Source organism: Aaosphaeria arxii (assembly GCF_010015735.1).
Source record: "Aaosphaeria arxii CBS 175.79 unplaced genomic scaffold BU24scaffold_6, whole genome shotgun sequence".
Classification (NCBI taxonomy): Eukaryota; Fungi; Ascomycota; class Dothideomycetes; order Pleosporales; genus Aaosphaeria; species Aaosphaeria arxii.
The window spans coordinates 2139487-2165000 of NW_022983479.1; the positions used below are offsets into that span (position 1 = coordinate 2139487).

Here is a 25514-nt window from a genome sequence, read left to right on the forward strand (position 1 = left end):
CCGTGTGAATGTCGGCATACTTCATGCATGCCGAGGAAGAGAAAGGCCCCCCGACGAAGAAGGTAGCAGCCGTAGAATTGCTATCAAAGTGGACAAAGTTTGCCCGAGAAGTAGCCTTAGGGATGGACCACAAGCTCACGTTTAAACACCTATAAATGATAGTCGTCGGAGCGAGAATACTTAAGGTCTTCACAAGGGCTCTTGCATCTACACACAGGCAGTAAAAAGATTTGATAATGTGTCATGAAAATTGTCATTATATCTCAATGTAGGGTGGAAGCTAGCTGAATATAGCATGTAAATCGGAACGGATGTCTAAAATGTGTTCCGCTCCGTCATCACCATAGATATATGTGTATGTACGCGTAAGATCTGTCTGACTTTTCACGTCGCATGAACAGATGGAATCCATAACAATGCAAATCACGCCTAGGTATCCTTTTAAAACATCGCGAACGAAAAGAGAAGAGCACAGAAGAGGAGATTTTAGGAGATCCAACGCCAGGAAGAGAAAATGGAAACGACCAAAGAATGATACAACTCCGCTTAGTTGTTCAACCAGTCCAGGAACTCGGGGGTGAAGTAGCTCACCACGATGGTGGCGCCAGCGCGAAGGATACCCTGCGTGGCTTCTTCTGCCATCTGCCTCAGGTCGAACACACCCGCTGCAGCAGCTGCGTGAATCATGGCGTATTCGCCTGAAACCTGGTAAGCAGCGACTGGCATGTCTTTACCAATTTCTTTGGCATCGCTAATGATATCAAGATACTGACTTGCAGGCTTAACCATAATGATGTCCGCTCCCTCGGCGATATCTCGGGTGATGGCTCGTCGAGCGAGACCACGTCCGCCGGGAGGGAGTTGGTAGCAGCGCCTGTCACCGAAGGATGGACACGATCCAGCCGCGTCACGGAATGGGCCGTACAAGCACCCGGAAAACTTCGCAGAGTAGGACATCAGGAGAACCTGGTGTGCAATTCCGCCCTCGATGAGCTTCAGCTTGATGGCACGGATACGGCCATCGTTCATGTCCGACGGGGCCACGCAGTGTGCGCCGGCCTGGGCATATGCCATTGCGACGTCGCTGATTCGGTCTACGGAAAGAGCATTGTTCAAGCTGCCATCCTCTCGGAGGATTCCACAGTGGCCATGTGAAGTATACTCGCAAAGACACACGTCGGCAACGATGAAGAGGTCTGGGAAATGGCGGCGGAGGAGACGAATGGACTTGATGACCGGTCCCTTCGGGTCGTCTGCGTTAGTACCCAGGGCATCCTTCGCACCGGGTGCGATTGGTACACCGAATAGTATAACCGACTTGAGGCCCTTTGCGACGAGGGGAGTAAGGTATGGAACGAGTTTGTTCAGACCACGGCGGTACTGATTGGGGAGGGAAGGGATCAGAGTTTCCTCATCTGGCTGATCTGAGACGAAGAGAGGGTAGATCAACATGGACTAGGGGGAGTCAGTCGTGCGGAATGCGGAGTGAAGAGTTGAAAGTCATTCCGAACCTTTGTCAGCTGTCGCTCGGCCTGCCATGCTCGCGAGAGAGGATGGCTGTAACCTCCATGCAGTTGACTGCCAATGTCTCCCGAAATGCTCACACTGGTGGCAGCGGTGCTGGCGTATGAGCGTGCCTTCGAGACCTGTGAGCGCATGTCGTCCCGTTCCGAGTTCCGGTAGGCGATCTCTGAAACGAGGGAAGAGAAAGACATGGCGGCGGTGGGTTAGGATCGAGGTCGAGGGGGTGATTGAGAGGGTTATAGGTGGGGAGGAAGATGTAGGAGGATTGGGAGAGTTTATAAAGGATGTGGGAAGTATGGAGGGAGTGCGATGGCAGGCGTTTTGTAATTGTCTGGACTGATTAAATGGAAAAAAGAGCTCAAGTGGCGGGTCGAACCCTAAAGGTGGGTAACTACTCCAGCGAATGCAGGGATCATGAGGCGTAGTCTCCAAGGTCGGCAGCCGACGGCTTCAAAGGCGTTTCCAATCGGATCTATTATGATTGTGGTCACAGCCGGGACATCCAGAAGGTAAACGACCAACTTATGGATATGATTTTGAGTCCATCTATTCTCCTGAAGAAGCGCATATCTCGTAAAAACCCATCCAGGTACAGGCATACGTTTCTTCACGTCAGACTCATTCGCAATCGCTCCCTCTCGGTTCGGTTAATCAGTCAATCCAACCGAGGACCAATCAGAGAGAAGTGTTTACTCACTACCTAGATCAGGTCTAGCGCCCTCCATGCCATATTCTCCACAACTTCAACACCACCGCCGTTACCGCCAGAACAACAACATACAAGTTATTATCTTATAGCTAACAATTCCGAATGGTTTTACAATGAAGTCTATTCCTCTCAAATAGAATGGCCGAACTATACATTGCAGTTCGTGATCACATATCTGTTGCGAAGAAGAACGTTTATGATACTCAATTCCGCCCTAAGTTCTCCTGCCGCCAACATCACCAAGACATGATTTCTAGCTTCACTGCCGTTTTATACGCCAGACTATGACTCAACCCTTCTATAACGAGGGCTCTCTGTAATTTCACGTATGCTGGACTCACACATACACATATCTTCATACTGAACTTATTGCACGAGCTACGTGATAACCACTCTATCAGTAGGATTTTCCACATACTGATAATGTTTCAATGATTGCTGAACTTATATCGACACCGTTCAACGGTGATGCCTTGTGGCCTAATGTCAATCCAGATCTTAATGAGATGAGCGCGCATAGTACAATATACGGAAAGAGATATCTTAGGGATCATACGTAAAATCAAATCGGTGCCTGTCCAAACGACTTTATTGTGCAAATTGCGTTACTATTGTGTCCGCCACCTTCACCTTCACCTTGACCGCTAGGCTATCATGAAGCTTGCGTGAAGGGCGATTGCGAGCTTGGCTTGCTATATCACCTTCTCTCCCTCCTGTCGCTCTCTTCTCCTCCCTCCCCCCCTCTCTCTCTCTCACCTCACCACCACTCATCACCATTCCCTGGCACCACTTTCAATCCTTCACTCCTAACGATGGCTAATCGTAGCTATAGCGGGTTCCCTTTGAACAGCGTTATCTTTGGCTCTAGGAGCACTGCTGACTTCAATGTTTCTCAGGAACAGGCTCCACCGGTCCCGTACTTGAATCATCACGCCGCTCACACCGAGACTGCGCTCCCCTACGGCCCCCGCCGCGTCTACAATGACTCTACTACCACCCTCTTCGACGAGCGCGGCAATGAGCGCGGCTACGATCGAGGCTACGAGAGTCTTACGGCACTCCCCAAGTTTCCCAAGAACGACCCTCCTGGCACCGTCCCGCCCATGGCGCACTTCGAGCTGCCTCCGCCTATCCACCGCAAGAAGTCCGTCTGGCAGAAGATCGGCCTAGGCGTCAAGCGCACGTTCGGCCGCATCAACATCGGTGGCAGCAGCAAGCCCAAGATCGGCCTCCCCACCAACTTTCAGCATGTCCAAGGGGTCGACAATCTTCCAATGTCCAAGTCCATGCGCGTCTTCGTCGACAACAAGAGGGCTGGCTTGCCCACTGAGATCCCCGATGATGATGGCAACTCTGTCTGGGAGGATGTCTCCGAGTGAGTTCAATCTTTCATCTATTCTGAAGTGAATGAGCTGACAATTTAAAAACAGATACGAAGCTACTAGGCGTATTTGAGACACACATATGTCTAAGTAAGTTCCATTGACCTAATCGTTCGAGTTTATGGAAGTGAGTGAGCGTAACTAATATTTCGAATGACCAGACCCAAGTTCACTGGACGGGTAAACGGGCCTTCAACTTCACCGACATCTGGTATTCATTGGAATGAGTAATGAGTGAGACGAATATTCACTGGCGTTTCGTCAGGACGGTACGGTTCAGGGCATGGGTTGGGTTGGCGAATGCCATCAGTCCTATTGGCATTTGTTTGATCACTCTGGCAGTTGAGGTATCTCTTGAAGCTTCATCGTAAAGTCAGGGATGATCAACATTAATTTGTCCTGCCCCGGAATAAAACAACAAATCAATAAAAAAACCTTCACTATCATGACGATGACCTCCCGATCCCAGAATCCATACACCGTGAAAGTATCATACAAGTACATGCCACCCATCGTAACACCATGACCGTCAACTCCATCAATCAAAAGTTCCAAGAAACCCTAAGTAAAATACATAAGAAGAGAAGTGAAAGCGCTAACAAACTACAATCCCAACCCCCCATCCCAAAGCCTAAACTCACATCGCATGGACGGTACCCCCACCAGCGATCGCAGCATCATGGCTCTTCCTATTCTCCTCCACCGTAATCGTATGCTCGACATGCACGCTCCTCAACTCCTCCGCATACACCAACCCATGCCCTTCAATGCTGTCCCCGCTCTCCAGCGCCCTCGGGCTCGTCGGCGAGCGAAACCACTTCGCGAACCCTCCGCTCGCGCGGCTGGCGCGGCTCTTCCGCGTATCGACAGTGAGCGCAGGGGACGGCAAGGGAGTGCTGTACGGCGTCGGCTTGAGCTGGTCGCTCTTCCGCGTCGTCGACATCGATCCGGTCTCCAGGTCGATAGCGCCCGAGGCGCGGGATCTGGAGCGCGAGGACGAGGGCGTCACTTTCGAGACGACGCCTCGGATGGAGGAGGTCACGCGCGGGAAGGCGAGCAAGGCGATGACTTTTACGCTGGGGGCGCAAGCGACGACGATGGCGAGGTGGTTTTCCAGGACGGACCAGATCATCGCGTTGGCGAACCACCCTGGGAAGAGGAGTGTCAGATCGCGTGCTTGGTATGGGGGGTTTGTTGAGGGTGGGAGTGAGCTTACATGGTAGATCGGGTTCGACGGCGAGCTTGTGGACCGCGTTCACTCTTGCGGCGCTGGCTGCCAGGACACTGATGTGGTTGTTAGTATAGTGGTTGTGGGTATGAGGTAAGTGTGCGGAGTGTTAGACTTACAGGCCGCCTAATGCGAAGAGGCAGTTCAGTCCGATCCTCTGGGCCCTCCTCAACTGCAGCTTCCTTGTGAAGACGACAGGCATGGCGTATAGGACGATGTCGGTCGTGAGCATGATGCTCGCGTTGGCGTAGAGGAAGTAGTCGATGTTCACGCAGTATCCCGATATTTCCGGCGCCCACGCCTTTCGGAATGGACGGCATTGGAAGATGTTCACGAGTATGGAGGACGAGCCGAAGCCAAATGCGATGAAATGCATGAAGTTGATGGCGTAGTGATGGGACTTCTCACGTGAGATCTCGGTGTAGAAGAGGAGGAGGGCGTGTTTGACGACCCAATTGCAGAGGAAGTAGAAGCAGTTGGAGGCCAATAGGAGCTAATTTGAAAACAGTACAGTCAGATGATGTTGCTTTTTTTGTAGTGGATATGTGTTTGATATACCTTAGCAATCTTGGGCATATTTGAGGGATCGACTTGATCTTGATGGCGACCCAGACCGTATGTGGTTCCTATAACGATCGATTAGAAGATTTCTCTTGAGTTCATGATGCAATGTAGACGTACCAACAATCTGAAGAGAGGAGAAGATGCATGCAGACACCTTGACCTTGTTAGTAATAGATAACTTCTTGACCATGTAAAACATACTGCAGCCAGTGTAATCAAAGCTGTAAAGAGTTAGCGATGTTCCATTGAAAACATAGACAGTGAAGCATACAATCATGCCCGCCGAATTTACCAACAACAAATATTCTTCGTCCAACCCGTGCACACAATGCGGCAATGGTAAGCACCATGAGGACGCTGTTGAGCCAAATGATGACGGGCTGTTGTCCAGACATGATGAGGCACGTTAACTCAAACTAATGGTACGTGTGATGTTTGGATGGGGTTAAAAAAAATAAGTAGCAAGAGCACAGCAATACGACTCTTGCAGATGGGATAAAGATATAATACAGAAGTGAAGAGGAGTGAGGAAGATGATGATGTGGTGAAAACAGACGCCTCAGCAAAGGATGACGCCCGTGTCTTTAAATCTGTCTCTTCTTTTAAAGATCAGCACCGCCCAAGAGACATCGTCTGATGGTGGATTGTAAGCAGTGCATGCCGAGCCATGAATAATGAACTGCCGCATAGCACACATGCTCACTCTCTCTATGAAAGAGTAGAGCTTATAGTTACACAAAAGGACAGGGTATACCCTTATTACCTCTTAATTTGGATGCAAGAAAGTTAAGCGCTCTCGAAACATCTGCAGGTTGACGACCAATCATTGCCGCGCCGTGGGAAACATGCACGAGGTGTCAGCCTATGGGTCAGATAGAGCCTTGTCGTCTTTGCGCGTCGAAAACGAGAAGCATAAACGGCGATCATCAGCGCAGAATTTCCATGCTTCTTGACGAAACCATGGCTTTGGGGACTGAAGAGGGCCGTTTTGCAGGCCAATTTACTGAAACTCATATAGATGCTATAGTCGCTATGTGGGCCTCGCTATCAGTTGCGATGAAGTGGCCCGTCTAGCAACAGAACATCACCGGATCACGATCCACAACGCTTGTTCTCACCATCAACTCTGCCAATATTCTTACGGTCACACGAGCTGAAGTGCCAGAATAACTTCATTCGTTCGTTCCAACGGAAGGAGCCTTTTCGCACCGTCCCGGCCCCGCACCACCCATAAGGCTGCACATATTGGACAAGATTACGCCCTGTCTGTGGCATAACTAATAGAAGTGAACGCTCTCTCACACGGGATAGGATCAGCTCAGGCGTTATCTGTTTTCATTTCTTCGCAGCGGGGATCATTGGATGGGTTCGAAATGGCGCACTGTTACGGCGTAGGGCTGGCGCAGGACGCGTTTAGCGATGTTCATTTATTCCAACATAACGAGCGAATGGCTCGCGGCTGGAGGATCCGCACCCTTGCCCTTGTGATTCCCAGTTTGGTTGGGCTTGAGTGCAAAGACAGCCACGCACATGGCCTGGTCAGGTTTTGTGGTTAAAATAGAAGTCACTGATCGGTGATGGTGTTGTTGTTGACTTGTTCCACAGAGCGAAACTCTTGCGCTACAGAGGGAAGACGATCCACACCTACTGCCAGTAGCCACACCCGCTGTCACTCAGGCACCTCGAACGCTTGACTTGGTCTGTGTACCGTTCGGTAAGATCAAAAGATATGAATTGCATCATTTAGTGGACATTTGGTCCTTCTGTGCCGTGCCTGGTCTAAGAATAGCCGTTAAATGTTCCCATTGCGGCAATCTTCAACGAAGTTTTCATTACCCTTCCCCTTACAAAGAGTAGCATGACAGGCAGAATCTAGAGAGGCCTAAGTGTCTATGTTTGGTTCCAACACGCCATTACGCCAACAACAGACAATGATCCTCCTCGTTCCTCGCAAATCTTGGGTCGCTCATCGTAAGGGGTGTACCCGGAAATAGTGACAGGGAAGCCTCTTGTATGTCGCGTGGCCCCACTGGCCAACACTGATTGAGATAACGATTGTCCACCACGATAGCGTTTTAGAAGAGAATTAATCTAGCTCTTGCACGAGTATGACCTCAATGGTGATATCGGCAGCAGAGCTTATTAGCTATTCATGGCTCCGTGAGCAGCTGTAGGAGCGAGGCGTAGGCGTAGGCGTAGGACGAATTGCATACTGCCTCCCTGTAGATCCATCAGTTTTCATAAAGAGCGGTGGTACATACAAGAATGGCATTTCAAGTCTAGAGCAGGAGTTGAAGTAATCAAATGTGCCATGAGAAAGCCTTGGACGATCATCGATGACTGTTGGGCGTAACGGGCCAGGAGCAAGCTGAAAAGTTTAGTCGAAAGGACGAATCACACAAATGTTGTCCCCAGAATGTCAGCCTCGTGAGGGAAATGGTCACAATTCCAACCCCAAGTTCGAAATGTTTATTTATTCATTCAGAAAACCAATTAGGGGCATAATCCGGGGTGATATATGTTTATCACACTGTGTTGGGACTAGTATAGCAACGGTAAACGACAGCCTATCCTAATCCGGGTAGCATGCGGAGTATATCACACTGTAAGACTTACAAGAAGACGTAAGCTGTAGGGATAACTACTGTTGATTTCGCATCAAAGCCGGCCCTTTTGCGTCGAGAACTTGCATACATACATACATTATCGATAACCAGCAGAGTGAGCTCCAATGTCTTCTGCTAGCGGATCACCACCACAACTGTCGGGACCCGGCATCTTACAGACTTTTGTCTCCATCCCGCAATCATCGCAACTCGCAGAAGACACCCTTCTGCAGTTCCTCGACAATGTGTATACCCCCGCGCTCATCGAGACCGGAGTTGTGGAGTCTGTAAGGAGATACAAGGCCGCCAATCCAGCGTACGATAAGCAGCACATGATAGTCTACAATGTGCCCGATTTAGCACCTCTACTGGCTGGCAAGCTTCAGAAAGTGCCAAGGACCAGCGAGACTTTCCCAACGAACGGGCCGGTTGAGGACTTTGTCGAATTTGAGTCGAGGATCTTCTCATTGGCACAGGTCTATCAGACTGTCGAGCACCCCGAAGGTAGGTCTCCAATCCGATGACTTCCCCAATATACTGGACGACTGTGATCTAACTCCAATAGATGCAACTACAACGATCATATATGCAGCCATGGAAACACAACCAGGCGGCGAAGCTGATCTGGAGGCATGGTATCAGGAGGAACACAACCAACAGATGTCCGAGCAACCGGGATGGAAACGCACGGTGCGTTACAGTCTGTTAACTCAGTACCGGCCTGATGGGAAAGATGCTCAACGCATGTCGTTCTTGGCCATCCATGAGTTTGGCGAGGGACATAAACTGGGACAGGACGTGGCTCCTTTGGACCCAATTACGGATTGGACCAAGAAGTGTATGAGTGAAGCGAAGGCCATTGATGCTGCGATTTATGAGAAAGTCAAGGTTTTTGGGAAGGTAGCTGGTAGCTAAATCCAGGCATGCTTGAAATTAGTGGTCCGCTGTCAAGAAGTAGAGCGTAGGGTTGTGCATTCGACAGCGAAAACAATAGATCCTGTCTTTGGTCATACTCGATAATACATACGTGCAGGTAGTTAATATTTCTTGCTGCTGGATAATTCAAGTAGGATCAGGAATATTCGAAAGAGTACGCATATAGGCGGATGGCTCCAGTCAGCAGACGAGAGAACTCTAGATAAACTCCGACGCCCCTGGATCTTAAATAATTGATTGATAGAACCGAGAATAGTTTGACCAAGATTGGATTGTATCACGCTTGTTCCGACTATTCGGCGAATCATTTACGGCCAGAGGTAGTACTACCGGTAGCGGCCGGAGGCTGCGGGATGTGACGACATAGTTACGAGGAAGCTTCTCGAGCTCAACCTGAAGGTACCTCGATTTTAAAGCCTGTTGAGATTCCCCGGTTCCATTCTTGAAGGCCAGGATACTTGTTCTCTTTCCCAGTCCAATTGATATCTCAAACATTTACATATCCCTCGAATCATAATCATTCATCATGTCCGAATCATTAGCTGCCTTCAGAGACAAGCGAAGTGCCGATCTCCGTCGCCTCGCGGAAGAGCACCTTCAACATGAGTAAGTCGCCTCGCACAATCCCTTCTAGAAGCAGAAGGGCAGTACATAATTAACAGAGCTGCAGCTTAAATCAATCCGATCGTGACACCTTGAAGAGTGCAGGTGGAAAAGTGTCACAACATGCAGGCATTGGTTCACTGCTCGGCCTGGGACTCGGCGTGTATTGCGCCTTTCGATTGCGCAACATGAGGCTTGCGTACTTCAATGCATTCCGAGCCATGGAGAAGCCGGTGGAGATCAAATTCGCCGATGGACGAACTCGTAAGTTTACCTTGCCCTGGGTGCAGAGCTGATATTTGGTGGTTGTGAGTGGAGTGCACATATCTGATCTGCAACAGAGCCAGTACCCGACATCACGGAGCAGATCAAGCCATCCAAGTGGGCGGATGCCGCGTCGTATTTCTTCTTTTCTCTGGGAGGGCTCTTTCTCGGCGGAGAGGCAGGTCTGCTGAGTGGGACTGCGTCCGCATCACGCACAATTGCCAAAGACCCTCAAGCGAGGGAGCGCATCGAGAAGGCGTTCAGGAATTACCGGATAGATGCGATGAAGCAGGAGATACAGAACATGGAAGGGAAGAGCCGTATTGCAAACTTCTTCGAGTAACGACTACTATAGAGCTTGTGAGCTTGACGTATGTAATACTATCTGTATGGAGTACCAGTATGCACTAAATGGGATGCAATGGTGTAGATTGGATGTGAACGTCTTGTAATGTGTAAATAACCCCAAGAAATGGATTATCATAATAACGATAGAGGTTTGCTTTCCCAACAATCGCAAATGAATGTGGCCCTTAGTGCGCATAGCATAAAAATGGTGGATAATTCCCACCGACATTTCTTTAGTGATTTGGTTCTTTTGAGCCCAGCGCGAGTGGTGCCAGTTGGTGCTGGCGGGTCGAGAACGCGTGGACAATAATTGTTGACTGGGAGAATTGGCAGCACACAAGCCTTTCCAGCCACTCCTGGGAGCCAACGATCTTCCGCATCGTCGTGCCGACTTGGGCCAAAAAGTAGGGGAGACCAGGTTATCAGGTTGACCAGGGGCGTCTTGGGGGCACTTGGAGGCTTTAGAGCACTTGGATGGACTTGGGATGCGCACTTGGGCTTGTAGTGGGTGGGTCTATGATGCAACCCTCAATAATGGGTAAACTAAACTTTCTATCTGGATCGCCATCCGCTCCCGGAATATCCTTGGATTCATCCCTAAAGAAACTCCACCTTTGGTCTTTCTTTTATTTTTCTCGTCCCGTTTTCCTTACTCCGCTGTCGTCACTTCGTACATTTCAGATAGCAAGCAACTGCTGCTACTCCAAAAGTTTGTTCTTTCACTCGTTGCTCGTCTTTGCTACCAACCGACCCCTCTTTGCACATTAATAACTTCATCGTGGGCACTGAACGAATAATTAGCATTATATCCGTATTGGTATTGTTCAATAAGTGGATCGACATTTCCGAATAACAATCAACTTTGACATAGTGGCCGCCCTTCCATCGAATACCAACACAAGCACATACCAAAGGAAATATAGCACTCGGAACCATGAAAACAACAACTACGCTGCTGCTGCAAGGCCTCTGGCTGGCCGGGTTCGCTATGGCGCAGGACTCGTCATCATCACAGGAAGTCAGAACACTCTCTGGTTCAGATAGGCGATTGACCAGCGAGGTATCGCAAGTTACCCTTCCCTCTGACTTCGAGGGAAGCAGCTTTGCAACAGGCACAATGTCCATGTCTGGCGTTTCTGTCAGCACTGGCGCACCCAATACCACCGCCTCCATGTCATCAACATCCAAAACCAATACTCTCACACAGCTCGTTGGTGGCACGCCGACAACTTTGAACGGAACTGCAAGCAGTACTTCTGCAGCACCTCAACCGTCCAATACCCAGCCCTGCAACAACTACCCCGAATTTTGTACGCGGAAATATTCGAATATCACAGAAGTCTGTGCCCACAATTCACCGTTCGCTGTCAAGAGAAACGTTGGCTCGAACCAGGCATACGGAGTTACAGCGCAATTGAACGATGGTATCCGGATGCTACAAGGCCAAACCCACGATGTCAACGGCACTCTGCACTACTGTCATACATCCTGCGATCTCCTCGATGCTGGCACCGTCGAGGACTACTTCCGTGACGTTACGAATTGGCTACAGTCGAACCCATTCGAGGTCGTCACCATCCTAGTTGGGAACTACGATTATGAGAAGAAAGACGACAATGGCAATCCGCTGGTCACATCTAAGAACTACGTCGACCCGATCGAGAAGTCCGGCCTGATGCCCTATATCTACCAACCACCCAAGACAGCCATGGAGGTCGACGACTGGCCGACTCTGGGTGAATTGATCATCAGCGGCAAGCGAGTCATCATGTTCATCGACTACAACTACGACACCGACGCCGTCCCATTCATGCTCTGGGAGTTCTACAACATGTGGGAGACCCCCTTCTCGCCAACAGACATCAACTTCCCCTGCACCATCGACCGCCCGGACGGCATCAGCGACGAGAAGGCTAAAAAGATGCTCTACATGGCGAACCACAACCTGAACGTCGAAGTCAGCATCGGCTCATTGAGTCTTCTGATACCAAACACTGTCCAGCTCAATGTCACCAACGGCCTCAACGGCACCGGAAGCCTTGGTCTCCAATCTAACCGATGCACCGGTAAGTCTACTCTCCCCTCCTCCCTCCCCCAAACCCTCAAAATCACACAAAAGGCTAACCTCAAACCCCAAAACTAGACGACTGGGGCCGCCCGCCAAATTTCCTCCTAGTAGACTACTACAATGAGGGCTCCTTCAACGGCTCCGTCTTCGAGGTCGCCGCCAGAGCCAACAACGTAACCTACGACCGCGAGTGCTGCGGCACGAAGTCGCTCGCCGCGCCCATACTCTCCGGTCCCTCGGCACCGTTCCTTGGCCTCGTCGTCGCGGTCGCTTTCTCGTTGTTCTTGTAGCCGTTGCTATGAAATCTGTCTAATTGCACATCAGCATGGGAAATGGCGCAATTTGGTTTTATTCTTCTTTTCAGATGGTGCGGATTGCATTGGCGTCGTCATTGTCAGTAAACTTTGTGAAGGGCGAGGATTTGGGTCCTCGGGTTTCTTGTACATGGTTCTTCTGATGGTCTTTGTATATGAGTTTGTGCTCGGTTTATGCGTGTGTTTCCATGTACATACGGCAGGCAAGGCATCGAAGTGTAATGAGCATACATGTATGATCAGTGACTTTTTTCTTCGTTCTTCATGGCATATAGCAGAATTGAAAGATTACTAAGTCATATGCTTGGATATGATGTGGTGCTCTTTCCTGTGTGTATTAAGTAATGCTGAAAGACTACCGGAATTTGAAATGGGAATTGTCTGCCAGTGCCGTGGGAATTTGGCGCTTATTGATCGGTTGCATGTCATTTCAAGGGACGGAGAAAGGCGGGAATGGTAGTGATACCGTGGATCTTAACAAGATTCTTCTTTCGACATTTTGGTAACCCATAAGAAAAGATTTTTTTTCATCAACATAAGCTACATACCCCCTGGCGCCGGTATTGTGCCGTCCCCTTAAAGCAAGGTATCAAATCTAACACATGTGGACAGATAGACAGCTACAAAATTCAAACCAATACGATGCATTTTGGAATTCATACTTCTCAAGCCTTAGCTTTCCTTGACCTGGTTTGCCTCTTCTCAGGGGTGGTGCCCTCAGCGGCGTTGTCGAGAGACTTCCTGGTCTTCCTGGTCTTGACGACCTCATCCTTGCCCGCTGGGACGGCCTTGACTTCTTCTGTCTCAGTCACAGTCGTGGTAGACTTTCCCTTCTTGCCCTTCTTCTCGGTGGTGGTGGTCTCGACGGCCTCGGTGACCTCAACGACCTCGGTGGTCGCCGGGGCAGCGTCAGTCTCGACCTTTCCCTTTGCGCCCTTCTTTGACTTCTTGGCCTTGACGGTCTCAGTGACTGTCACGCCGTTTGGATGCGATTCCGTCTCGAGGATCGTGACCTCACCGGCCGGTGCCTCGAGTAGCAATTGCTGTGCAGCTGCGTCGCCGGAAGTGATCGCCTTCTTGGGAACGGTGGCTACAGCCTTCACCTGAGGCGCTGAGTACTCGTAACCGAGTTGCTCTTTGAGAGCCTTGTTCCTGAGTGACCTGCGCTTGTTCTCCTTCTCCACCCTCTTCTCCCAGACATCTCTCTCGGCACCGCGCGCCATCTGCGCTCCGTTGATCTTGTTTCGCGGCATGCGCTTGAAACGTCCCTTGGCGCCAACGAAGAGGTTGGGGTGGACCTGCTCTGCGGGAATGGTCTTGCACTGCAGGATGTGGCCGAACATGAGGTAGTTGTTCATGGTCTTAGCCACGATGTCGGCGACCTCGGAGGAGGCGAACTCGACGAAGGCGTAGTGCTTTGAGGCGCCGGTCTTCTTGCTGCGTGATAGGCGGAGTTGATTGACCTTTCCGAACTGCTTGAAGTATGCCTTCATCTGGGGCTCGTAGAAACCGTGGGGGATGCGACTGGATAAGTGTTAGTTCACCTGGAAAATTTTGTTGAATGTAGACTTGAGAGAAAAAAATGCGTACCCAACAAAGACAACACCGGGCTGATCATCTTCGCCTTTGGAGGCAGCCAATGCTTTGCGAGCGTTCTCGGGAATGCTCTTGGGAGCCTCGAGAGCGACACCGCCCTCATTGTCTTCGTCATCCTCGTCGCGGTCACTCTCAAAGCCAGCAAGCAGAGCTGCTGTCTGGTCATCCTCGTTCTCGGCGTCGCTGTCTTCTGAATCGGCAGGTTCCTCCACAACCGCATCTTCCTTCTTCTTAGAGGCAGACTTGGCTTTCTTTGATTTGGGTGTCCAATCCTCAACAGTGACCTCTGCGACAGTCTCCTCAACGACCTTGGCCTTCTTCGACTTCTTTCCAGTGTCATCTCCGTCGGCATTCGCAGAAGCTTTGCTCTTCTTCTTCTCCTTCTGCTTTGCGACCTCGGCGTCTTCGTCCCAGAAGTCCACGGCCCGTTTGCGCGGAGTCTTGACCTTGACTGCAATGTCGTCGAGCGGCTGGACGGCGGCGCTCATCGCCTTTGCGGAGGCCTTCTGTAGGGTCGTCGTTTCATCCACCTTCTTCTGTTTCTTGGGTTTAGGTGCAGCCTCAGTGGCGCCTGGGACGGTCAGTAATTGGAAGCAATTGAAATTCAGACGGCTTACCCTTGCGCTTTTTGGTCTTGAGATCTTCTGGAGCCATATCGAAGTTAATTATGTGTTGTCGTTCGTGGGATGGTGGGCATGTCTGCGGTTGCGAAAAAAAGTTCGAGTGAAGGAGCTCGGACCAGCGAAGTGCAGCATTAGCGCAGAGTACCAAGCCTGGAGGCTAGAGCGACCGCCATCAATTACTACGAAGCATCTCTGTCCTACCTATTGTTGACTTTATCAACTTTCGTTGCTCGTTGAATTTTGAGCAAAAATAACAAGGAATCCACACCGCGACATTTTCCTGGAAGTTGAAAGGTGGGACGCAAGCTAGACTACGGAGCAGTTCATAGCATGGCAACTGGCATCAGCCTGGACGATCACAATGCTTGGGACGACTCTGCTCTGATTGATTCTTGGGACGAGGCAGTCGCAGAGTACAAGGTCCGTTCTTTGAAAACAACTTCCACTAAAAAGAATCGTCTAATATGGTGCAGAAGTATCACAGCATTCAAGCGCAAGGCAAGCGCCTGGAAGATGTGCTGAGTGCGGAAGAACTCCAACGATTGAGAGAGTATGGTTCTTCTTGACTTTCTCATAGTAAATCAAACTGACCGACATGTACAGGGAAGGCGAAGATGTCATAGAAGAGGCAGATGGACAGCCAAACAGTGTCGATCAACGCAGCAATGCGGACTTCAACGATCCCGAAACCGCTGACCTGCGTGCCAACGGTAAACCCGGCAGAAGTTTTGATAAGGTCTCGGAACAGGTACGATTTGACATTCATCCACACGCTCGTTGTAACCGAACTGACTATGCCTCTACAGGAAGCAGCAGATCCGGCAAACCAAGAAACGTCAAGCAAAGTAGAAACAGACCGACAGCACACAGACATTGCTGCTTCCATGGCCTCTATGCCACAGGCTATGCTCGGAACAGGTAAGTTTCCGGCTTGACAGCGGCCCAATGGGGGTTGCCCAGACGTCTATTCGAAAGGAGAAATGTACTGACGGTCCATATAGTCAAGGATGAAAATCTCAAGAATTTGATGATGTCTTGGTACTATGCCGGCTACTACACAGGTCTTTACACAGGTCAACAGACAAGTGCATCTAAAGAATAGGAACTTTGAGAATGGCAGTACTATGGATTGAGAAGATACATATTTCGTAGCGTTGAGGGACATCAAAGCAGCATTATCGACAATTCTAATAATTGTCAAAGAAGATAAGTCAAAAGTCATGGGGGACGAGTCACGACCGCATTTTGGTGGGCTAGACCAATGAGCGGTAAGCATTTTCTTTGGGCGAAATGTTTGTGTATTACTGTGATACGGGATGCTGACTAGAACAGCGTTCGCGGCTCGGCGACGTTAGAACTTTTGAAGAAAAAGAAGTGCTCGGATAGCCAGAGCCGTTATTATCTTTTCATGCAGATGACTTCTCCCTTTCACAGGCCCTTTTCAGGCTTCTCCGACCAAACCCTGGGCGAGGTGGTCGCTGATTGGGTAGCCTAAGCCAGTTGCGGAGAGGCGAAACAGATGCGCGACAGGATGCGACGGTCTTCGAACACCACTCAAACTTATCCGCCCTCAGGCATTCTCAGATTTCCCCAGACACATGCGCCATGCCTGAGTGCCTCAGTAAAAATCGGCTCACTATTGCAGATGCTTCTTCGTTCCCACGGAAGGCTGCCAAGCCGAGGGGGCAGCAATGTTTCACGGGGTCTTCACTTTCTTGGATGCTCAATTTCATGCGTAGATAAAGCACTACATGTCCCTGCGACAGTACTTCTCTCACCCCATCTCTTCTCCATAACAGTGTCGGTCTTGCGCCAATCTATTCCATTCCCTTTCTTTCACTCTTCGCTTCATCTCTTAGCTTTCGAGCCGGCCTCCTAGTTGAGCCTTTTCAGTCTTTGCCTTTCTATTGAACCATTTTAGTAGCTTGCAGCGCAGGCGTACACGTTCTTTCTCGAACATATTCTAAAAAACACAACAACTAGTCATAATGAAGTACATCGCAACTCTAGCACTTGCTGCCGGCCTCGCCGCCGCCGAAATGCAAGTCATGTCTCTCGCGCCAGCAGCACCAGGAGGACCCGCGACACACACTGTAAGTCAGATGGACTGTTTGCTGGTTGACAATTGCTAATTGATTTCAAGATCGTCGTCGGTGGACTCAAACCTGTTGCGACCGGAATGGCACCTGTCTTGGGATACTCGCCTGAAGCTATCAATGCCGCCATTGGCGACGTTGTCAAATTCGAATTCAAGCAGAAGAACCATACCGCTACCGAATCAACCTTCGCCGAACCTTGCAAGAAGAAGGAGGGAGGTTTGGACTCCGGCTTCATGCCCAACCCTGAGGGCAAGGCCGGTGTTGAGTGGAACATGACCGTTGAGACTCTCGAGCCTCTTTGTAAGTCTCATTGATGAATTGATTGAAAATGACAAGACTAATTATGGGTTCAGGGTTCTACTGCAAGCAACAAAACGGTGTCCACTGCGGCAAGGGCATGGTTTTCTCTATCAACGCAAAGCCCGACGGTGACAAGTCAATGTCAGCATTCAAGCAGCTCGCCATCAACAAGAACGGAACCGAGCAAGCACCTCTTACCACCGGAGCCCTCCAGAATGTTGATCCTGGAGCACAGGCCGCCCCAACCACCGTCACCATCGAAGCCGGAGTCGGAGGTGGTGTCGCAACTGGCACTGCTCCTGGCGCACTCGCAACCGCTACTGTCGTCGCCGGCAATGGACAGAACGCACAGGGCCAGGCCTGCGCGTGCCAGTGTCTCTGCGGCATGAACTCTTTCCCCGCGCAAGCCGCTGTCAACAACTTCGGAGGATTTGCCGGCATGATCCCTGCTGCTTAAAGGGTCGCTCGAGTCAAAAAGGGATGGATGCATGGACACTGGAAGATAGTAATAGCTTCCGTGTAGCACTATCGAGCGTCGTAGTAGGATGGGGAGGTTTTCTTGGTTCTTTTGATGATCGGGTTTGATGCTGCTAATTGCGCATCTTGACGAAAGGAGCCCTTTATACCATTTTATTGTTGCCACTTCTTTTCCGGCGTTGAAGCATTATACCGTAATCCACATGCCTCTATGCAGGTGACAATGTGGTAGTGTTGTGTACAATTAAACTTAGAATCTTGAATGCAAAGACTCAAAAAAGATCAATGTTCAAACAATCTACATCTGTGTTTAGCATATAGAGAAGTGTGAACGAAACTAGGTGCCGAGTCGCGATGGGAAATGTTTCAAACATCACAAGCAATTGAGTACCAAATATTCGATTGACCTGTCTGGCATCTGCAAATGCAGCCTCTACACCTAGCTCCCCTATCCAAAAAGATCCAAACAAACTCCTTTCCCGTCTTGAACATATAACGTTGACTTGGGTTCCAAAGGAACCGGGTCAGTCAGCCATTAGGTGCCTCCCGACTTCTTTGCATCGGCTGTTTTGCACACACGCATCGTTAGCAAATCCATCCAAATTTCATGCGGTACGACGTTGAGCCGACACCAAAGTTCCAGATCCAGGTACGTACCGGCAGCCTGTTTGGCGCGCATTATGGCTGCTGCGTCTTCCTTGGCTTTTTGTTGCTCTGAGCCCGATGCCTGCGACACTCAAAGTCAGAAAAACGGCACAGTTGACTCTAAAGAGGCACGACGAGGTGTTGCGTCTCCTTCTAGAAGCCAGCCATGGGACATACCGTGTTCTTGGATTTCTATAAAATAGCAGTCAGTATTTCGAAGTGATGCCGAGGAGAATGATTCACGTGGTTGAGGGTTAGAATAGGTTGGGTAGACAAACCTTTCCCGCCGCCGCTTTCAGGTTCTTTTCACGGGCTTTGTCACGTTGGTTGCCGCGAGCCATGGTTGAAAGTAGATCTCCAGACGAGAGCTTTCTAATCGATGGTTTTTGAGTATTCTGTTTCCTGTTGTATAATGTCCTGTGCCTTTTGTCGCTGGGCGAGGTGTGAAAGGGATGAGTTAAGGTTAAAAGATCGCTGGTGGTGGTAAGCGCTCTGAGTGGTAAAAATAGTGGCGCTTGTCTGGGCTCAAACGTGGCTGACATTCCACGCTAAATTCACATAAGATCTTACACAACAGCGATCCTGGCACATAACACTCAACATGTTATCTCAGCAATTACATGACTGTGAAAGTGAATTTATGACAGAGGTTCTATGGGACATTATGCAAATAGAAGACTATTCACTACCATTATCCGTCAATACGTCCCTAAGCGAACAAACTGAGTGGGCGGTTTCCTCCTTGCAAAATGGATACTAACTACAGTGCTGTTGTGCGTAGTAGGTACTTGAAGTACATGCTACTTCGTATGCATGACTTTTATTATCTACTCAGCATGTTCTTGAATGAAACCGACACGATTAGCATTGGCATTCTGACAATTGGCTTATGACAGACCACAAAACACCTCAAAAGGTCAATCAGGAGCTTGCGTTCCAGATAGTACTTTTGATGGATCCATATTACTGCCAAATACATTGTGCCATTTGATGCCTAATCAGTAGAAAGTTTTAGTACGAAGAAGTTACACATACGAATCACTTGTGGTAAACGTTCAAATTAATTTTGATGAAATTCATTTGCCATTCGAAACAAGCGTTAATCCTTGAACGATTGACCTTCTGATGCCTAACAAAGATTTTACAGCTTGAGGCCTGATTTGTACATGTGTGAGCTCTTCCCAGTCTCACAGGCTGATGACCGAAACAACCAGAACGACCAGACTGTCGCAGAAAACTGAAATAAAACAAAAGGACAGCCAATTTACTTCCTGTACCACATCCTTGTGATCTTGGTATGCCTCATCTTCTTCTGGAGCTGGAAAATGCCGTACATCAGAGCCTCTGAGGTAGGTGGGCAGCCGGGGACGTAGATGTCCACGGGCACGATCCTGTCGCATCCCCTGGTAACCGAGTAGCTGTAGTGGTAATATCCGCCACCGTTCGCGCAGCTGCCCATGGAGATGACCCAACGTGGATCAGGCATCTGATCGTAAACCATTCGTAGAGCAGGGGCCATCTTGTTGGTGAGGGTTCCCGCCACAATCATAACATCCGACTGACGAGGCGAGGCTCGGAAAATTATACCAAGTCGATCCTGGTCGTAACGTGGAGTAGACAAATGCATCATTTCGACGGCGCAGCAAGCGAGACCGAAGGTCATGGGCCAGAGAGAGCTTTGACGCGCCCAATTGGCAATTTGATCGAGGGTGGTCCTGTGTACCGTGTTAGCCACCAAAACACCAATCCATCTCTATACCCGAATTTACGCCCTCCTCGGCGACCAATTGAGACATACAGCGCATATTGCATAGCTCCCTTCTTTCCCTCCTGACTGGGCAATGGCACCTCTCGTCGAGCGACCTTCATTGGGGGTGGTGTTCCAGGGTTACCGGCAACCAATCCTGGGCTCTGTTGGGTTCCGACGGGGGTCGCGGAGTTCGAGGAAGTAGAAGACAGGAAGGCAGCGGAGCCTGCACGGTATGGCATCAATGCTGTGGTAGGTTTGGCTGTTCGAATTGTTAATCCCGGCGTAACGGCAAGTTTTGCACGGTGGCGGACGTACCTCGCAGCGCCATTGAGGCAGCAAACCTCGTCCTCGACAGCATATTGGCGACAAAGACAAAGAAAACCTGCCGTGAAGGAGTGGAGAGGAAGCCTTTCGAGGTGGCGATGGCAGGAGGGGAGGGTTTGCGAGGTGACGTTCAGGAAGAATAGCTGCCAAGACAGGAAAGCTAGCGAGTTGATTACGGCCACATCCAAACGACTCCTGGTTGGTCGGATTTGACCTCCACACAATGATCACGAACGTCGTACCCCGTGAAATCGCCTACCCCATCTTCATCAATATCGATTCAGCTACGAAAGTGTTCCGCACTTTCAATAATTGATCTTTCATCTTGAATCATCTGAATCATTTGAATCAGTCTGCCTCTGCATCACACCTCGACCAGAAGTGCCTCGAAACATGAGTGGAACGGTGCCGTCAATAGCATGCATTGGGGTGATAGGAAAACACGTGAGCATTGTTATCATAATATCAAATGCTGATCATTGTACTGAATCATGTCTTAGAATAATCCTCTTCACATCTCTCTTTTCCCGCCAGAGAAACGTGCGCCTTTGGAATTCCAGTTCTTACTCTCCTCATGTCTTGACATCTTTGAAGCCCGCCTTCCCCATAAGACGGTTGATCAGGACTTCGGACTTCTCCAGGCTGTTGATGAGCGTTTGGCTATGTACGGCTGGTTGACTAATACGGGAGTCAAGCTTGTCATTGTTGTCGATATGGAGGGTCGGCCAGCCACAAACCTAGACAGCAACGCTGCAACAGCCGTAGGATTGCGGGACTCGGATCTGAAGCCAGTAAGAAAATCTCAGTCTGGCTTAGATTAACTTCGCTGATGATAGAAGGCTTTCCGCGCTTTACAGACAGCATACATTATGCTCTTGCGCAACCCATTCTACAATCCAGATGAACATTCTCCAGTCACAGGAAAAGCCGAGAACAAAGTTGGCTCCATGCAAATCACAAGTCGCAAGTTCATATCGGAAGTCAAACGAATCGCAGACACGTGGTCACCTGGAGTAACTAATATTTGATTTATTTCCTGTAAAGTGATACCTACCTTCCCGCATTTGCAGGCGTTTTAAAATACAATGGCAATACAGACAAATCGGCCGTATCAGGACACAGCCAACGTCCTTATAGATTACTGGCGCGTTCAAATTTACCTTAAAGATATCTTTACGTTGACTTCCTGAACTTCCTGCAGCCAAAATGCACTAAAGCTAGTGTGGTTTAGTGTCGATCTGATATATCGATTCACCACCTCGGTCAATCATTCCTCTATCCACAACTTTCTGAAATTCATCTCCTGTATTATACAAATGCCTCCCAATGGAACAGGGCTTACCATCACTAACCCGTTGGTCCTGTATCGCAGCCTTATCGCTACAAATCGCATAACTACAGACCCAAATCAACATCGCTTAGGTGACGACACCATGTCCCGATGCCAAGATCTATTCTAACATCCGAGATCAGCTCTTCATCTTCAGAAATTGTATGAAAATCTAATTGATTATGAACCAAGCGTAGAATACTCTCAGCGACTGCAGCAACTTGGCAAAGCTGTTGCGATCAATCAAAATGGTTCATCGACTTCACCAGTGGAACGTACGATTGGCACTAGAGGGATATGGACGTCTCTTCTCGAGCAGAAGGAGAAGCGAGATACGCTTGCCCTCACGAGAGTACTTACTAGTCATGAGTCTGCAATGAATTTAAACTCTCCGAAAGGCCTCATGCTTCATGGCGAAGTTGGTACAGGGAAGTCTATGCTCATAGATCTCTTCGCTGATTGTCTGCCCAATCGCAAAAAGAAAAGGTGGCATTTTAATACGTTCATGCTAGAAACCTTCTCACGACTTGAGACTTTGCGTAATAGTCGGAATTCTTCTGGCCAGGGAACATTGCTGGACGAACACTCATTGTTATGGCTCGCGCGGGACCTCATCCAGACGTCGCCTATCTTGTTCCTTGACGAGTTTCAGCTTCCGGATCGAGCAGCCTCAAAAATCCTATCGAATCTCATGACAAGCTTCTTTCAATTAGGCGGTGTGTTAATTGCCACAAGCAACAGAATGCCGGAAGAATTAGCCAAAGCAGCCGGTATGGAGTTCATGAGGCCAGTCTCGCGCTTTAGTAAATTAGGATGGACTTTGGGCTTTGGCAAAGTAGTAGGAAGGGATGATGGACCAGGGCAAAAGGGGGAGTTTGGTCAGTTCCTCGAAGTTCTTCGTTCAAGATGTGAGATTTGGGAGATGGAAGGGAAACAGGATTATCGAAGATTGTCTGGAGCGGAGGATGGGATCAAGATCAAGAGCAACAGATCAGGGGTCACTACTTCAGCAAACTCATCAAGCGGAGTATCACGACCGGGGCACGATGTCGTCGTTGACCTTGCGGACGAGATGAACGATGAACCCAACACAACGCTACCGAAGCATTACATCATAACGCCCGCAGTTACAAACCATGAATTGCAGTCGACCGCATCGTATCCAGAAGAATTGGACAAAGTTCTACATAACGAAATGTCCCTAGTGGCCAGTCAACCCATCCCATGGACACCATCCAATATTTCTGTCTATGGCCGAAAAATTCCAATACCTCGCCAACATGACGGGTTCGTTCATTTTAGCTTCAATGAGCTCTGCGGTGCTACCCTCGGACCTGCCGACTATATCACACTCGCGTCCACTTATCACACTCTTATTTTGACCGACGTCCCGGTCATGACCTTTCTCTTAAAGAACGAAGCGCGGCGCTTGATCACTCTGCTAGATGCGCTCTACGAAGCACGATGTCGATTACTCATGACAGCAGCAGCAGGGCCCGACGACATCTTCTTCCCGGAGCCAGTGAATACTCCCGGACTCACCAAAAAAGATGGAGAAGAAGAGCTCACGGATGATGCGGTCTACCCCGAGACGTACTCGGAGATTCACCAAGATCTAACCTCACCTTTCCGTCCCAATGTATCTTCGTACTCGCCCTCTCTGGCTGCTGATGCTCTCGAAGACGACCCGCCTAACCGCTTTCGCCGCGTCGGTTCATCTTTCTCGGACGAGCGCATGGTCAGCGCCGAAGCCTCGAAAGCACCTGACTTCGCCAACATCGGCGGCTTGACGGGTGAAGATGAGCTTTTCGCCGTCAAGAGAGCTAGGAGCCGGATATGGGAGATGTGTTCTGGAAGGTGGTGGGCGCGTGACAATGAAGTGTTAGGTTCAGAGAGTGAGAAGGGATGGTGGAGGCCGCTGCCACTTGCATCAAGACACTGGGAGCGAGGTCTTATTACTGAGGAAACTGTAGATAGTGAGGTGCTGCGCACGTTTGATAATGGTGGAGCGTCCGACGTCCGGAGCCAGGGAGTCGATGCTTCTGATCCGAAGGAAATGTTTGCCCACGGCGCCAGTCCTTTCCGAACGACTAGCGAACAACCTCCCAAGATTCAGTCGACACACATATGGGGCACCACCAAATGGGGCAAGAGGGCAGGTGCCTGGGGTAAAGGCGTCGAAGGCCTGGAAGATAGAAAGAAACAGAAGGACGAAATGAAGTCGGTCGAAAACTCGGAGTCTGGTAGATAAAGGCATAGTCCTATTAGCAAACCAACTATAAGTAGTACCTATTCTTTTAGACTAACAATGGAGCGTAAGGTATCATGTGCTTCAGCAACTAAATGGAAATGGTTCTTCGTTTGATAGTTGCGATCAATTTTCGTCCTCTTCTATCCTAATGCTAAGTTCGATTGATGCACCATGTTTTTGAAACCCTGCCTGACGGCAAGGTGGAAGTATCGCATTAGATACATCAACCCGAGCGCAAGGTATAGTGGGCTTCCCACACGGCGGCCTTGCTTTAGTCGATGCGCACGACGTGGTTGACACTAATCAGACGAAGACCTAAGTAGAATTCAAAAATCTTAACAATTGTGAGCCCGCTCACCGTTCCTATCATTACAAAAATCCAGCACATACGATCTTAAATCACACAATCCTGGCTTGGCCAATGGCAAGAACGTGTCGAGAGTTGATCCTTACAACGTCGCCTCATTTGGTGGACGTGGTCAAGAATGCTGGAGCGCAAAATGGATACACATACATATCAGAACGGGACGACAATGTGAATATGGTGAACGTGTCGTACATCAGCAATCGTTTACTTCTTATCGTTTTGCACCTCTGGCGCTAAGATTGGTTCGAGTGGGTACACTTTCGTCCGCTAGTGTTGTTGATGCCCAGTGAATATTAGAAGGTGGAAATAAGCGATTGTGGCGAGTGCCAGATGGATGAAACAGGTCGACAAAATAAGACATCGGTAAGACCAAGCTGGTGAATCGTGGTAAGGTTCGTCTGATCATGGTTCGTTTATCTGTTCATTAGTCTTGCACGCAACGTCACCCCAATTGTTATTTTCACAATGCGCCAAAGTGTGCTTGTTTCGAAGTCTTTCATTTAGAACCTGCCATTCATATCTCATGACGCCTCCATTGAACCCTCCCAGTTGATAGGCTATGCTGACAGCGTCAAGGTCAGGCTATGACCAGTCCTGGCCCGAAAGTGGGAATATGCATTCGAACCGTCCGCTGATCCGTTTTTTGTGAAACCCCGACAAAGGCAAAAGGCGAAGAAAATGGAGAAGAAAGGCGCTTAGTCGAAAAGACCGAAGCCCATGTCCTCGTCTGACTCCTCCTTCTCTGTTCACGAATTAGTACCAATTTTGCGACTTCTGAATCCGGCAATGACATACCCTCCTCCTTTGGTGCCTCCTCCTCGGCGGCAGCGGCGTCACCACCAGCGGCAGCGGCAGCACCGCCAGCAGCGGGGGCAGCACCTCCTCCGGAACCGACGTTCAAGAGAAGATCCTTGACATCCTTGCCCTCAAGAGCCTGTAACATATCAGAATCCAATTCCTAATTTTCCAATGCTTTCCTGCGCACCTTGGCGAAGAGGGAGGTCCAGATGGGCTCAACAGAGTCGATGCCTGCGGCCTTGATGAGGGATTGGAGCTTGTCGGACTGGCGGGGTCAGTATTTCTCGCAATTAGAGTTGTAGGCAGGGCTCAGGTCGCACAGTGATATCGACACCGTCATCGGCGAGGATGAGAGCGGCGTAAGAAGAGGCAAGCTCGGCGGTAGACATGGCGACGGTAGGACTTGTC

At 49.6% G+C, this 25514-nt stretch overlaps 14 protein-coding genes across 14 annotated transcripts; 8 read left to right on the forward strand and 6 right to left on the reverse strand.

Moving 5' to 3' along the window:
- Window positions 1-238: 238 nt before the first annotated feature.
- Window positions 239-2091, reverse strand: BU24DRAFT_424858 (tetrapyrrole biosynthesis, porphobilinogen synthase). The gene is made up of 2 exons (XM_033528602.1): window positions 1512-2091; window positions 239-1455 (listed from the first exon to the last, which is right to left on the reverse strand). Exons 1-2 carry the CDS (start codon window positions 1713-1715, stop codon window positions 547-549), a joined length of 1113 nt encoding a protein of 370 aa, XP_033382163.1. The 5' UTR covers window positions 1716-2091; the 3' UTR covers window positions 239-546.
- Window positions 2092-3045: 954 nt separating this feature from the next.
- BU24DRAFT_464557 (uncharacterized protein) lies at window positions 3046-3688 on the forward strand (the record flags this gene model as incomplete). The annotated part of the gene is made up of 2 exons (XM_033532215.1): window positions 3046-3608; window positions 3664-3688. The coding sequence occupies 2 exons, from the start codon at window positions 3046-3048 to the stop codon at window positions 3686-3688; spliced, it is 588 nt and encodes a 195-aa protein (XP_033382164.1).
- A 331-nt stretch (window positions 3689-4019) lies between these two features.
- BU24DRAFT_424859 (uncharacterized protein) lies at window positions 4020-6116 on the reverse strand. Its single transcript, XM_033528603.1, has 7 exons — window positions 5679-6116; window positions 5609-5628; window positions 5525-5561; window positions 5402-5469; window positions 4963-5336; window positions 4832-4899; window positions 4020-4764 (listed from the first exon to the last, which is right to left on the reverse strand). The coding sequence occupies exons 1-7, from the start codon at window positions 5800-5802 to the stop codon at window positions 4253-4255; spliced, it is 1203 nt and encodes a 400-aa protein (XP_033382165.1). The 5' UTR covers window positions 5803-6116; the 3' UTR covers window positions 4020-4252.
- A 1832-nt stretch (window positions 6117-7948) lies between these two features.
- BU24DRAFT_424860 (uncharacterized protein) lies at window positions 7949-9159 on the forward strand. The gene is made up of 2 exons (XM_033528604.1): window positions 7949-8517; window positions 8579-9159. Exons 1-2 carry the CDS (start codon window positions 8139-8141, stop codon window positions 8926-8928), a joined length of 729 nt encoding a protein of 242 aa, XP_033382166.1. The 5' UTR covers window positions 7949-8138; the 3' UTR covers window positions 8929-9159.
- Window positions 9160-9204: 45 nt separating this feature from the next.
- Window positions 9205-10332, forward strand: BU24DRAFT_442755 (uncharacterized protein). The gene is made up of 3 exons (XM_033530547.1): window positions 9205-9555; window positions 9620-9816; window positions 9894-10332. The coding sequence occupies exons 1-3, from the start codon at window positions 9476-9478 to the stop codon at window positions 10157-10159; spliced, it is 543 nt and encodes a 180-aa protein (XP_033382167.1). The 5' UTR covers window positions 9205-9475; the 3' UTR covers window positions 10160-10332.
- A 766-nt stretch (window positions 10333-11098) lies between these two features.
- On the forward strand, window positions 11099-12522 carry BU24DRAFT_351269 (PLC-like phosphodiesterase; the record flags this gene model as incomplete). The annotated part of the gene is made up of 2 exons (XM_033523684.1): window positions 11099-12230; window positions 12308-12522. 2 exons carry the CDS (start codon window positions 11099-11101, stop codon window positions 12520-12522), a joined length of 1347 nt encoding a protein of 448 aa, XP_033382168.1.
- A 504-nt stretch (window positions 12523-13026) lies between these two features.
- BU24DRAFT_248236 (uncharacterized protein) lies at window positions 13027-15078 on the reverse strand. Its single transcript, XM_033522344.1, has 3 exons — window positions 14760-15078; window positions 14137-14713; window positions 13027-14070 (listed from the first exon to the last, which is right to left on the reverse strand). The coding sequence occupies exons 1-3, from the start codon at window positions 14794-14796 to the stop codon at window positions 13212-13214; spliced, it is 1473 nt and encodes a 490-aa protein (XP_033382169.1). The 5' UTR covers window positions 14797-15078; the 3' UTR covers window positions 13027-13211.
- On the forward strand, window positions 14983-16310 carry BU24DRAFT_248168 (uncharacterized protein). The gene is made up of 5 exons (XM_033522342.1): window positions 14983-15185; window positions 15239-15315; window positions 15369-15513; window positions 15572-15683; window positions 15767-16310. Exons 1-5 carry the CDS (start codon window positions 15096-15098, stop codon window positions 15865-15867), a joined length of 525 nt encoding a protein of 174 aa, XP_033382170.1. The 5' UTR covers window positions 14983-15095; the 3' UTR covers window positions 15868-16310.
- BU24DRAFT_248178 (uncharacterized protein) lies at window positions 16298-17971 on the forward strand. The gene is made up of 3 exons (XM_033522343.1): window positions 16298-16858; window positions 16909-17164; window positions 17218-17971. The coding sequence occupies exons 1-3, from the start codon at window positions 16754-16756 to the stop codon at window positions 17619-17621; spliced, it is 765 nt and encodes a 254-aa protein (XP_033382171.1). The 5' UTR covers window positions 16298-16753; the 3' UTR covers window positions 17622-17971.
- Window positions 17680-18680, reverse strand: BU24DRAFT_494229 (uncharacterized protein). Its single transcript, XM_033534028.1, has 4 exons — window positions 18565-18680; window positions 18464-18478; window positions 18299-18368; window positions 17680-18205 (listed from the first exon to the last, which is right to left on the reverse strand). The coding sequence occupies exons 1-4, from the start codon at window positions 18625-18627 to the stop codon at window positions 18177-18179; spliced, it is 177 nt and encodes a 58-aa protein (XP_033382172.1). The 5' UTR covers window positions 18628-18680; the 3' UTR covers window positions 17680-18176.
- A 669-nt stretch (window positions 18681-19349) lies between these two features.
- On the reverse strand, window positions 19350-20490 carry BU24DRAFT_424866 (NADH-quinone oxidoreductase). The gene is made up of 3 exons (XM_033528605.1): window positions 20352-20490; window positions 20085-20295; window positions 19350-20001 (listed from the first exon to the last, which is right to left on the reverse strand). Exons 1-3 carry the CDS (start codon window positions 20362-20364, stop codon window positions 19551-19553), a joined length of 675 nt encoding a protein of 224 aa, XP_033382173.1. The 5' UTR covers window positions 20365-20490; the 3' UTR covers window positions 19350-19550.
- Window positions 20491-20577: 87 nt separating this feature from the next.
- On the forward strand, window positions 20578-21532 carry BU24DRAFT_248394 (Sedlin). The gene is made up of 3 exons (XM_033522345.1): window positions 20578-20804; window positions 20861-21151; window positions 21200-21532. Exons 1-3 carry the CDS (start codon window positions 20754-20756, stop codon window positions 21386-21388), a joined length of 531 nt encoding a protein of 176 aa, XP_033382174.1. The 5' UTR covers window positions 20578-20753; the 3' UTR covers window positions 21389-21532.
- BU24DRAFT_248415 (mitochondrial ATPase) lies at window positions 21430-24230 on the forward strand. The gene is made up of 2 exons (XM_033522346.1): window positions 21430-21782; window positions 21834-24230. The coding sequence occupies exons 1-2, from the start codon at window positions 21677-21679 to the stop codon at window positions 23939-23941; spliced, it is 2214 nt and encodes a 737-aa protein (XP_033382175.1). The 5' UTR covers window positions 21430-21676; the 3' UTR covers window positions 23942-24230.
- A 773-nt stretch (window positions 24231-25003) lies between these two features.
- On the reverse strand, window positions 25004-25495 carry BU24DRAFT_411538 (ribosomal protein 60S; the record flags this gene model as incomplete). Its single annotated transcript, XM_033526051.1, has 4 exons — window positions 25004-25050; window positions 25104-25242; window positions 25294-25371; window positions 25427-25495. The coding sequence occupies 4 exons, from the start codon at window positions 25493-25495 to the stop codon at window positions 25004-25006; spliced, it is 333 nt and encodes a 110-aa protein (XP_033382176.1).
- Window positions 25496-25514: the final 19 nt, after the last annotated feature.